Consider the following 11393-nt stretch of genomic DNA (forward strand, 5'->3'; position numbering starts at 1 on the left):
AAGTTCATGAGCAATCTGATCTGTAATCTTGTAAAATCCTGAACATTTATGAGAGAAAAAAAGATTTCGCCCGATCACAAAGAAAAGACGATGTTGTCTATACCTTCCTGACCGTCATATCTTCGTAGGAAAATCTCGTTGCAGCACTTAACATCATGAACCATATGGAAACCAAATTACTTGCCTGAATAAAAATTCGGTGACAATATCATCCTAATGCGCCAGACAAATCCTTTGGTGAATACCAAAAACTAGAGCCTCCTCGGCATTAATGCCGCCTCAGTACCCCCGCACACTAGCAAAATCTTTCCAACCCATCAACTGCTCTTAAACTCTACAATTCCTACTAGACAAAGTGATCAAGTCGATCGACTTCCAACGCGACCATCCGATTTCGTGACGAGAAAGCGAATTGCAATAATACATTTGACGACATCTACATCAGAGCCTGTCCTGAAACGGAAGCAGAGCAAGAATGGCACTGCCATTGCGAACAGATTCACGCAAACCCATAATTTGCAGGGTCGCCACGGAGATTCAAGCTGGAGCCCAAGATTCCTGTGAACTGTGCTTATCTGCTGATGTAAATTTGCTCTAGTGCTACCGAAGTCGAGATCCCGTATGCTACATTCCACTCGGTAGAGTATCCGGAGGGCTGGGTTTTGAAACACCACGGCGAAATCTTTTTCATTATTTGAGGTGCAGGCTGGAGAGAAGTGAACGTCTCCTGGATCTCATAGTGTTCTAATCTAAGAGCTTCGAAACAGCAGTAACTTTCATGGGCTGGATTGTGCTACAACAATAGTCTTGTCGAGTAAAGCACGTCGAAGTAGTTGTTTTACTGCACTAATCTTTTCTTGTGATGGAAAACTATTCAAAATGCAGGCTGTATTGAACTGGATGCTAATATTTCTGAAATAGATATATCTTTCTAACGATGCCTTAACGACATCTTATCCCCGAAATCTGAGATGAATCTATTGATCTGAGCATTTCAACACCATCACAGAGTAAAACCACCATTTACAAACACTACAAAATCTTTATTGATTAATGCAATTGCATTATGAGTCTCTTCACAAAACGCTTAGCGGTACGTTTGGAGCTGATATCCCAATCCACACACAGGGATCTCTTGTAACTTGCATCAAAATCTCCAGACAATACTAATGTTTATTTTACTATTTTGTGGATCCGCATCAATGGAGCTCTTCGAACTCGGTTATTTTAAGGGATCACGCCAACACAGGCCGATTTCTACGTCGCCCATCAAAACACGAAAGAGAAGCTACTCCGCGAATTGTAGTCAAATTGCAAGAAGAGCAAACACTGTATCCAAAAGTTTGTTGAGGTGACGGTCGATGTGTGCCCGTGGTTGTCGTTGTCAAACTGTTTTGATCTTTGGCATGGATGTCTACATCCTGGCATCCCAGTTAGTGAAGTCAGGGGAGCACTTGAGCCCGCCCTCGGGGTAAATGTGCTTCCCCGTCAGGAAGGCAGTCACAGCAGCCTTGTTAAAGGTGTTGGACGTGTGGATGCCGTCCCAGCTGAGGTGAGATTTGTGATCCTCGCATGGCGGGGTGCCCGTCAAGTTCACCATTTCCTTTCCAACCATGCCGATATGGCCACATGTCACGTCCTTGTTGAAGCTGTAGGATCCTCCCACTCCGCAGCAAGCCTTTAAAGGCTCTGTTACATCTGTGGAGTCACACAAACCACCCTGTCAGTACCTTTCCTTGCGAATATCGCTGCGAAGTATCAGAGACTGCAGAATAATTCTCATGTTGACTTACTGTAAGCCTCGGGGTTCTTCAGGATGTCGGTGTAGACACCGTGAATGTCACCGTAAAACACATTCAATGTATCAGGGTACTTCTCACGCAGGGCATCCACCTTCTCTCCTAGCAACTTGTTGTGCTTGGCGGTAATCTTGTTGAGGTCACTCAAACAGCCGTAACGGTCGTATTTGGCTTTCGAGGATTGGTACAAGGTGAGCATGGCAGGAATACAGCCCAGAGGAGGCAGTCCCAGCACGAGAATGTGTTTAGCTGCGGGCATGACATAACTCGGTGAAGCAGGAGGCTGGTAGATTGTAACCTTCAGCATGCCCTGCGACCATATCCAAAATGCCATCAAGTCTACATTCAAAGCAATTTCCTATTACATTTTCAGAAGATTTGAAGAAATTCAATGGAACTGGTGTGCGTGTTTGTGTTAAGTTTCTTCCAACATTAAAGCCTGTCGAATCCAGATGAATTCTTTCAAGAGGATATATAAATTACCTCAATGTGAGTACCGATGGACTCCACTACTTCCTCCACAATGTTTAAGGTCTGGCGAGGAGTGAGAGTCTCGTCATAGAGGCTGTAGAAATAGTCCTGGTAGCCGGCGTACACCAAGAACAACGACTGGTTGACGGAGTTCAACGTGGGCAGGGGCTGCACGACGACTGCAGAAGCAACGCACAATCTTAAAATTTTCACACCTACACTTATTGACTGCAGCTCATTGGATCTGCACAATCGAACTTCCAGCTTTCTGAAAGCATCGTGATAGTGATCATTTATGCAAATCGCTCTCATGTCACGACATGTCATGGAATTGGGCACTCACTCCCGGGGTTCATGAATTCGTAAAACCAGAGTCGAACTTTGTAGCGATCAAACCACTGCAACTGCACATCCAAGCTGAAGGGCGTAAAGTGGAGTCCGGTGGCCTTGCTCCAGAAAGTAACATTTCTTGCCGAACCGCCAACAGCTGCAAAGTTGGTACCGTATCTGAAGTCTGGAGATGTTCCTCTCAGTACTGGGTATATGGGCCGCCTCCTAACTCCAAATGCTGCGACACTCAACCAAAACTTATAAGTCTTCGACAATCAGAAGTTCAGGAAACAGACGAAGTGGAGATGGTTTATCACAAGCATTGTGCATGATTCGATTCCGATGAAAGAACACTGATTGGCATTCAATTCATGTGTCGAAGGAGGACAAGGCACAACAGACATAATCTCGAGTCTTTGTGAATGACGTACCAAGGAAGTCGACGAGCAATTTTCCATCGCAGAATCGATCAGCTGGATGCGTAGGGAACTCAACGCCGTTGGGATCCAACTCCGCGTTTGCGAATATTTCCGGAAATGCAGCGATCGCATTTCCTACATCAGTGAGCCCATCTCCGAAGGCATAGACTGCAGGAAACGTGCAGTTTGGCAGAGTGTCCTGAGCTGAACTCAAATGGACGCAATGCAAGATGCAGAAGAGAGCTCCCCAGTACAGAATCGAGTTCCTTAACTTCGTCGCCATGGCTTCGATCCAATTCAGTAGCCAACTGCAGACAAGTGTAAGGATTGGATATTGAGAAGCTGAATCGCCTCAACTGCGAATCAAGTAAACATGTGATGGGACAGTGAGAGATGAAAGTGCAGTGAGTGAGTGTGATGTGACAGTCGATTTGGGTGCCATTTAAACCGATATGTTTGAAGTGGCGCAGGTTTCGGCACTTCTTTACTGAGCGGAGACTTCACAGGAGAGTGTGAACAAAGTGGGGGTCTTTTGCCTTTATCTTTAGACATGCACGTCCAAAGCGAACTTCAAAGAATACCACAAGTCAAAGGTTTTCTTTGATCTAGAGCTTGTTATAATTTAAATCACACTGAAGAGTAAATGGTAGTGTGGGGCGAGTGCAGGACATGAGGCGAGGGAGTGTATGAACTGGATATCATTACTTTAGTCCCTTTTTGCTAATTTTGAAAAGAAATGCATCGACTTTGCCATTTTTGTTGTCAACGTTGACAATATGTGTTGATCGGCTGCATGATTTGCACTTTGGTGTGGCGAGTAGTACCAACTCTTTCTCGAGTAAGCCATAATGAACTCAACTTCAAATGCAGTTGGGTCCAGGCTCACAAGAGTTGGTCTTCCTTTGAAGGCTAACTTTTACCATAGTTGGCCACCAAATCTAAGGAAACCAATGCGATCGCTCTACTTGTCACCTCCTCCTTCCACCACCGTTGTGAAGACAGTTTTGGATACCTCAGCTCAGACTTCATTATTGTTTGAGCAACGATACAGTAATCTACTTATTAGGGTAGCGTGTTCTGACTGATAAAAGCAACAGAAATTCTGGTTATGATCCAGGGCAATTTTGGTTCTTGTTATGTTTGCGATACTCCGACACGACACCAGCTTCCTGAAAGGCAGAACTCCGATTTGCTGCCAGGTTGGAACTCGTAAGCTGAACCATGTGCATGGCTTGCTTTGCGCTCAAAAGATAATTACAAGCTCTTCAATCTGTTTTGTGATCATTGTGTGGATCTTGTGACCATTCAATTTTTGAAACATAGAACTTCTTTCTCTGGAATTGGCTGTGTAATTGTTCTCTGTGTAATTGCACAGCCGATTTTTGGCCAACTTGAATACTGATTCGCTTCTCTCTCTCTCACTCTCTCACCACACCTTGCCTTTCGTTATCATCGTTGTTGCAGTTTAGGCTGTGAAAGGACACGATCCGGGAGCCATCAACCAATAGCATCGAAATTAGATTAGGAACGATGGAATTGTCTTAATGAAACCCACACATCTCACAGGGAGCGAGCGGCCCAAGGCATACGAGATATTCCATCTCCCGTAGAGAATCTGCGGCAACTTTGTCACCTACAGCGCAGGCGAAAGCAGTCGTGATCATCATCATACCAATTTATTTGCATATTATTACGTAGCTTTTGACACCAGAGTCGTCGGGAGGGTCCCATCCGCTGCTCCTCCACTTCGCTTTGGAGTTTCGAGCATTTGTCACACCTGCAAGGACATGCAATCCGTCCCCCCAATCGCAAGTTGGCTCTGCATCGACATCTATCTATGACCCGGAATCGCACGGCAATGCTAGCGAAGACCTTTTCCAACTACAAGTTTCAGTGTTGAGTCTTACAAGTGTCCAAGGAAATATAATCCACATGCCTATGCGTCAAATATTAGAGATAGCTCATCCAGAATATCAATAAGCTGAAGGGGATATGTTCATATTCGCGATAGTTATGTTGTGAATCGTACAAGAGTCACGAAGTCGCTTCCTAACTCGTGGTGTGGGTGCCAGTATTTTTGGTGGAGCCGACTCAGCTCTGTCGGTGTTCATGATTCGAACCAAACAGCCTCGCTCCGTCATTAAACCCTGGCCTATTGACAAGAAAATGAATGGTACTCTGGTGAGTGACTTGAAGATGAGCTATTTTCGATGCGTAGTGAGCGTGCATTCGCAAGCAACCTCTGAACGGGTTTGTGTGGATGGGTTTCCCTGTGAATACGGCCGAACGTTCAAATTTGCGAAAGAATGCTGCTCCCAGTGAACGCATTTACTTTGATGACACAGTTGACGCAGTGTCAACGCAGAAATTTAGTGCAGCTAGGTAGAATCCGAAGTCAATGTGTACTTACAATCGGAGTAAAAGTTAGCTTTGTTCGGTCAAAATTTGACTGAAAGCGATGTCGCAGACATTGGGTGTGAAAATTTCCGACTAAATTGAATATAAGCGATCCAACCAGAGCGATGACGTGGTGGACCATCTCGGGAGTCTATTTTCAACTGCACGAACAATCCGATCTTGAATAATGTTTGCTTCGTGGTTTCTGAACAGAAAATTTGGCTCCTCCAACTGGAAAACATCTAGACCAGTAATCTTGGACATATTCCTCCTCACCGGCATCGTTCATTCCGTGCGGTTCAATTTCGCTTCACAGCTTTTGCTAAACTGCTCCACTTCTACAACCTACGCTTTCTGAGGTAAGCTCACAGATGTCGAGAACGCCTTCGTCGTATTTCCAGAAAGGATTGCCCATGCGGTGATATATCTCAACGACATCGAATTCCCCACACATCCAGCCGATGAACCTTCTGCGACGACACATTAATTCTCATCGTCTTTCTTGGTATGTGATTACTAAGCCGTCCAATTGTAAATCCTGCTCATCTTGATCACTATGCATGCTTCAAATTGGAGCCCACCGAGTTGAATCCCACCCAAATATGAACCACTCGTATTTATGCCGATTGATTACGTTCTCCACAAAGAGTTGTCGATGTGTTGTAACCCAGGATATCTGAATTTGATGTGAGCTGTGGAAGCACTTGAGGTTCTATGCGGTGCAATCAATCCAGTGCTGAGAGAAGCATCCGCAGATGGCACCAACTTTGCGTCTGTTAGCAGTTCGGCAAGATATGTGACAGCCTGGAGGAAGGATCTTGAGCATTACCATGCTCCCTTCTCCCAGGATATACAGCTGCGGTGGTTTGAGAGCTGCGAAGCTATACGAAAATATGAACCCCAGAAGTAAGTGTTGAATTCATCTTTTTTCTTCAGACCTTCTCGTTGCCAGATCCTTGAATGTTGCCCTACTTCGTTGAGGTCGCTTTCCAATATTTGCAGTCGAATTCTGTGGAACTCCCACTTGATAGACGGTTAATTTTACTGTGCATATATTGCAGCTCCGTTCAAGACTTGCTGCGGGAGGGTCCTGTAGCTTCAACAAGGACGTCACAAGAGGTTTCGCCCGGATGGTCGGCAACGAAAAGCGTAACTACGAGGGGAACGAAGCCATGCCTCAACGACAAGGGTCACCTCGGATGGGACAGCATCCACTCCCAACCAATTCAACACAATCGCCGTGACCGCCTTCCTGCTGGGCTAGCACATTTACCCCTTGGGAGTGGTATCTTCCTTCTCCAGTTTCTACAAGAGGAGGATTTAGACAATTACTCCTTCCATCCCCAGCAGTGATCGTGTTGCTGATGTAGCCGACTGTTGCCATGCGTTGATGTATCCAAGTATCTCAGATTTACTGTTGCAGTCGACAATTTACGAGGTGCACTGTAGTATACTGAGTTTCAGATGAATATTACGCCTTCGTGGTAGCGTTGCTGGACCAGAAACTCATTCCTCCAGACCTCGCTGCAATGCGTTTCAATCCTGTGGTGCGTGATTGTGAGTAATTTCGAGTGGAAAGAGAGAGAGAGAGAGAGAGAGAGAGATAGGCCATGACAGTGGTTACATGTTGGATTGAATGAACTTACTTTACCTGGCCAAAGTGTACTACTATTCCCACTGCGACTCGAAGTAAGTAAAATACCTGTGAATTGCCTAAAAGTCTATCTTGGGAGGGATTGCGTTAAATCGGCTGGAGATGATGAAGGTCGACTTGAAAGGCTCAAGACCCACGGTTATGCGTATCTAATGAGGGTCAAAGACGATGGCGCTAAATTTTGCACATTTATGGCCTTTTTGTGGCGAATCTAAGATCATGAGTCCAAGGGTCCGCCTCATCAAGTTTGTTGGATATTCTGGTGATGAATCTTTAACTTAACCCAACACAGGATGCATGCTTTGGTTCATCCTCCAGACATTCCGTGCACTCGTTTTGTGTGTGGTCGATCGCAGTCTTACTCGACAGATTACACATCGTATTTGTAAAATAGATGTTAGTTGATCTCCACGTCCGGATTGCAAAGGAGATCGACTTTGGGGGTTTTAGCTGTTGAGTTGAGTTACGGGAACAAAGGAGCCAGTTGTTTGTGTTGATGGGTATGCAAGGAAATGGGCTGTGAGATCATCTCTGCAGTCGAGATGGGTTGTTCGCCTTGATGATCTAAAACACATACTTAGAATCGAGAGATTGTAAGGGAGTGAGCTGGGAAACACTTCACAACCTGGTCGGTCTCTTTTCTTTTACCAAATCTGACTTTCGTGACTGCTGACCATGCACATAGAAAGTCATACAACTTACAGTAGGTCTCCGTGATCCATCAACTCCCCTTTCCAGAGAACAATTCTTTCATGCCGAAAGTTACATGAGAGAATTGAAATGTACAGCATTGGCAGAGGGATTGAAGAAAAAAGCACAACATTTCCTGCACACTTCACCAATTCTACATGGTTGCGTTTCAATGGGTCTAAACAATGTTTCTTTATTTTAAATAAGGTTTATTTCACGGTCGAGAGACAATGATTGCAAAGTTGCTCACCTAAAAACAGTTCTTGACAACGAGGGACATTGAGTCACTTGTCAAGACTTTTCATTGCATCACCGCGAATCCTCGATTAACACAAAGCATAGTAGAATTCTCGTTCACACGACTCACAAGTGGGCAGTCACCTTTCGCAACTTTCAATTGCAGTTTCAGTCTTTGTTGGGTATGCGCAAATCGATCGGGTACTAGTCGTGTATATGAACCCCACTCGTAATTCTCTCAACTGGCTTAATTTTCTAAAAGGGGGGGGGGGGGGGGGGGAAAGGTGACGACCTGAAGTGCAAGTAATTTCGATGGTTTCTGGGTTCGATGGCAAATTAAGAGCTGCTTTTCGATCACTTCTAAGGAAGACCAAACTTAGATTCAAAGCTTTCTTTGGAAAAGAAGTTATCACTTGAGCTGAAGGGCGAGGGGCCGCCGTGCCTTTGCTCGATATATGTTCCAAAGGAAGACATGAGATTTCGACCAAAATTCGTAAAATCATATGCTGCCAACATTCTTATGCGGGTCCAGCACCTGCGAAACGATAATAATGCGACGCGAAATGTCAACTAAGCGAAGTCAAAGTTAGCCTTAAAGCTAGACTAACTAAAGGATGCGATGGAGATGGCTGATGAGCAGATCACCATGGCTCTGAGCTTGAGGAAGAAACTCAGACGTAGATTGCAGACAAGGCTCCGACATGGGACCAGTTGACATGGTGAAGGTATGCAGCAAGTCAACAACACGATAGGCTGGAAGTTTTTGTTTAACAGCCGCTTTTAAGAACTCTAAAGAAGTTCTGGTGAGACATCACCTTCGAAGCAAGACTTGTGTCTCAATGAAGTTGACGTAGCAACCTAGTCCACAATATAACTAGGGATGCACCATGTGCAGCTACTCAACTCAACTCAACAATGTGCATGAAACCTAAGCGCTTATCCTACACATTGACCCATCCATTTTGCAGCAGCTTCCTGACATTCAGAAAGCCTGCAGCAATCAAGGGCATTTGTCTATGGTGTCTGAGCTTATGAGGAGAGATTCTGGAGACATGGAACAAAACTTGATGAGGTTTCGAGCCGCTATGTCGATGGTTTTTTGGATTGTCTTATTCCCTGTGATCCAAGGTTCGATGGCTGTGACGGTGAAAAATTGCAGCTATCCTGCAGTCTACTCCTTCGGCGACTCTCTGTCTGACGTGGGAAACAGCATTGCTGCATTTCCGGTCCAATTTGCGAACGCTGAGCTCCCTCCGAATGGTATCCTGTTTCCTACTCACGCTGCAGATCGTTTCTGCGACGGCAAATTGCTCATCGACTTCCTGGCATTTGGTGTGAGGAGGAGGCCGATCTACCCTGTTCTGCGAGGAATCAGCCCAGACTTCACGTATGGAGTGAGCTTTGCGGCTTCTGGAGGGACGGCCAGGGCGAGCTCCACCTGGAAGAGATATGCTGGTTTCAATTCGCCTTTCTCTCTGGACGTGCAGTTCGAGTGGCTGGAGCGCACCAAAGTTCGATACTCATACTACGAAAGACAAGATCCTGTCAGTAAGTATCGTCGATCAATTTATATATTTTGATCTTTTTACAAAATCAATCGCATTATTTTACTTAATCTTCCCTCTAAATTCATCGCACGACTTATGAATCCAACTGACCTATTTTTTTGTTATGATCGCGGCGCAGTTGTAGTGCAGAGCTTACCCACACTGGCCACACTGAATTCGTCCTTATACGTGGTTTATGCTGGCTATCAAGACTACTTCTTCAGCCTCTACGACTCGGTGCTCAGTCCCCGGGAGACGCTGTCGATCGTGGGATCCGTTGTAGACGCCGTGGTTGAGCTTGTTGAGGTGAGCGCCACATACTCGATCTCCACGCCGCTATCTTCATTTTCAGCACACCGACAATGTTCAGTTTGTTGCTTCAGAGTTAGATCCACGAAATTGATCATGTCAAGTTCATGCTGATGACTGTGTCCTCAATGTGAGAAACTTCCCTGTTCAATCGTCTCGCAGAATGTCATAGAATTCGGCGGGATTGACCTTCTGGTGATCAATTTGCCTCCTCTGGGATGCATCCCGGCCATGCTCACCTTGTTCCTTGAATCCACACCCGACAGCTACGACTCTCGCGGATGTTTAAAAGAACTCAACAAAATCACAACAGCTCACAATGCACAGCTGGGAGACGCGATGATTACCTTGCGAGCCAAGTACCCCACCGCCAACCTCTACTACGGCGACCTCCACGGCGTCTACACCGACATCCTCTCTAGCCCCAAGAGTTACAGTAAGCACAGACAGACCCATGGAAACGAGACCTAATTATAATCTTCGCATGTGTGCATGAATCATCATCCCTCAAACATCGATAAAGGCAGTGAATTGGCAGCTTCGAGGGGACTAATTAAGTGGCCTGAACACTCTACTCCACACAGATATTACGCAGCCCTTGAAGGCGTGCTGCGGAGTCGGCGGGTACTACAACTTCGACAAGAAAGTCACCTGCGGGAACACGGGAGTAATTGGCAACGAATTTGTGAATCTGACTGAAACTTACTGCGCAAATCCAGCGGGATACTTGAGCTGGGACGGAATCCATACTTCTAACGCATTGAACAAGGCCGTGGCGACGGATTTCCTTAGCGGCAAGCATATCACTCCTGACGGTGGGCTCAACTGCTCCCCCGATTTCACGTTCTGGGACGCGAGCTTCTAAAGCCGGAATTTTCTCTTTCTGAAGCAGAATTCCACCACAACAATTCTATGTATAATGCAATTCCAGTCACCTTACTACGGTTTGGCACAACATTATCTGTTCAGTGCAATCAAATATTTTGGACTTTTTGTTGGGCTATTCTGGCCCCGTTTGCCAATAATAACACGAGGGCTTCTCCACATCAAGTGAGCTTTAGCCTGTAGCTGATTTTAAACTCAAGATAATGACTGTGTGATAGAGGTATAGGAAAAAAAAATTAAATTTAATAAAAAAAGAAGTTTGATTTCAAGGCACAAGTTGTTTAGTGGCATGTCATGAAACACTGAAGTGAAGCTCTATCTGTTTGTGGTGATAACTTTTTCTGCAAGTGGATTTGATGATGTCTGTGTTAATTTCGATTTCGTGATTTTTATTCAAAATTAAAGGGAGAGTAGTCTATCTCTCCACCCAGAGTTTAAAGCGCTCACTGATATGGGGTACGGAAGGAAGTGCGAGAGCGAAGAAACTCGAAACAGTGGAATGACAACCTGGAAGTACAGAGCCTTTTCAGCGAATGACTTGGATGTTAAGTGCAACGCCTGATTGATAGGTGGTAAGAGTCTCGCGTGTAGAATCTGATTCTACATTGTATAGGAGCCGTGTGGAGAAAAAAATTCACGTCTTGTGGACCTGATC

General features: G+C 45.4%; 2 protein-coding genes and 1 long non-coding RNA gene across 6 annotated transcripts; 2 read left to right on the plus strand and 1 right to left on the minus strand.

Moving 5' to 3' along the window:
• Positions 1–1022: 1022 nt before the first annotated feature.
• On the minus strand, positions 1023–3423 carry LOC112274819 (GDSL esterase/lipase At4g01130). The gene is made up of 5 exons (XM_024504593.3): positions 3032–3423; positions 2614–2838; positions 2283–2449; positions 1794–2109; positions 1023–1698 (listed from the first exon to the last, which is right to left on the minus strand). Exons 1-5 carry the CDS (start codon positions 3300–3302, stop codon positions 1415–1417), a joined length of 1263 nt encoding a protein of 420 aa, XP_024360361.1. The 5' UTR covers positions 3303–3423; the 3' UTR covers positions 1023–1414.
• Positions 3424–4090: 667 nt separating this feature from the next.
• LOC149986660 (uncharacterized) lies at positions 4091–7135 on the plus strand. 4 transcript variants are annotated; one of them, XR_016499958.1, is made up of 5 exons: positions 4091–4218; positions 4489–5200; positions 5630–5921; positions 6118–6322; positions 6478–6921. It is a non-coding gene; the product is annotated as an uncharacterized LOC149986660 (long non-coding RNA). The 4 variants fall into 4 exon arrangements; XR_016499957.1 differs by lacking the exon at positions 4091–4218 and having other exon boundaries at positions 4948–5200; positions 6088–6322; XR_016499959.1 differs by lacking the exon at positions 4091–4218 and having other exon boundaries at positions 4966–5200; positions 6172–6322; positions 6478–7135.
• Positions 7136–9013: 1878 nt separating this feature from the next.
• LOC112274890 (GDSL esterase/lipase At4g01130) lies at positions 9014–11014 on the plus strand. The gene is made up of 4 exons (XM_024504735.3): positions 9014–9545; positions 9684–9850; positions 10016–10289; positions 10438–11014. The coding sequence occupies exons 1-4, from the start codon at positions 9014–9016 to the stop codon at positions 10716–10718; spliced, it is 1254 nt and encodes a 417-aa protein (XP_024360503.1). The 3' UTR covers positions 10719–11014.
• The last annotated feature ends 379 nt before the right edge of the window (positions 11015–11393 follow it).

Source organism: Physcomitrium patens, chromosome 22 (genome assembly GCF_059467195.1).
Source record: "Physcomitrium patens ecotype Gransden chromosome 22, ASM5946719v1, whole genome shotgun sequence".
NCBI lineage: Eukaryota > Viridiplantae > Streptophyta > Bryopsida > Funariales > Funariaceae > Physcomitrium > Physcomitrium patens.

What these genes read in the sequence shown, in the direction of transcription:
- LOC112274819 (XM_024504593.3), bottom strand. Translation starts at nt 3,302, where the DNA reads ATGGCGACGAAGTTAAGGAACTCGATTCTGTACTGGGGAGCTCTCTTC. An exon ending in ATTGCTCGTCGACTTCCTTG is followed by an intron (nt 2,839 to 3,031) that starts GTACGTCATTCA and finishes TGAGTGTCGCAG; the next exon opens with CATTTGGAGTTAGGAGGCGG. An exon ending in GAAGAACCCCGAGGCTTACA is followed by an intron (nt 1,699 to 1,793) that starts GTAAGTCAACAT and finishes GTGACTCCACAG; the next exon opens with ATGTAACAGAGCCTTTAAAG.
- LOC112274890 (XM_024504735.3), top strand. Translation starts at nt 9,014, where the DNA reads ATGGTGTCTGAGCTTATGAGGAGAGATTCTGGAGACATGGAACAAAAC. An exon ending in CGAAAGACAAGATCCTGTCA is followed by an intron (nt 9,546 to 9,683) that starts GTAAGTATCGTC and finishes ATCGCGGCGCAG; the next exon opens with TTGTAGTGCAGAGCTTACCC. An exon ending in CCGTGGTTGAGCTTGTTGAG is followed by an intron (nt 9,851 to 10,015) that starts GTGAGCGCCACA and finishes ATCGTCTCGCAG; the next exon opens with AATGTCATAGAATTCGGCGG.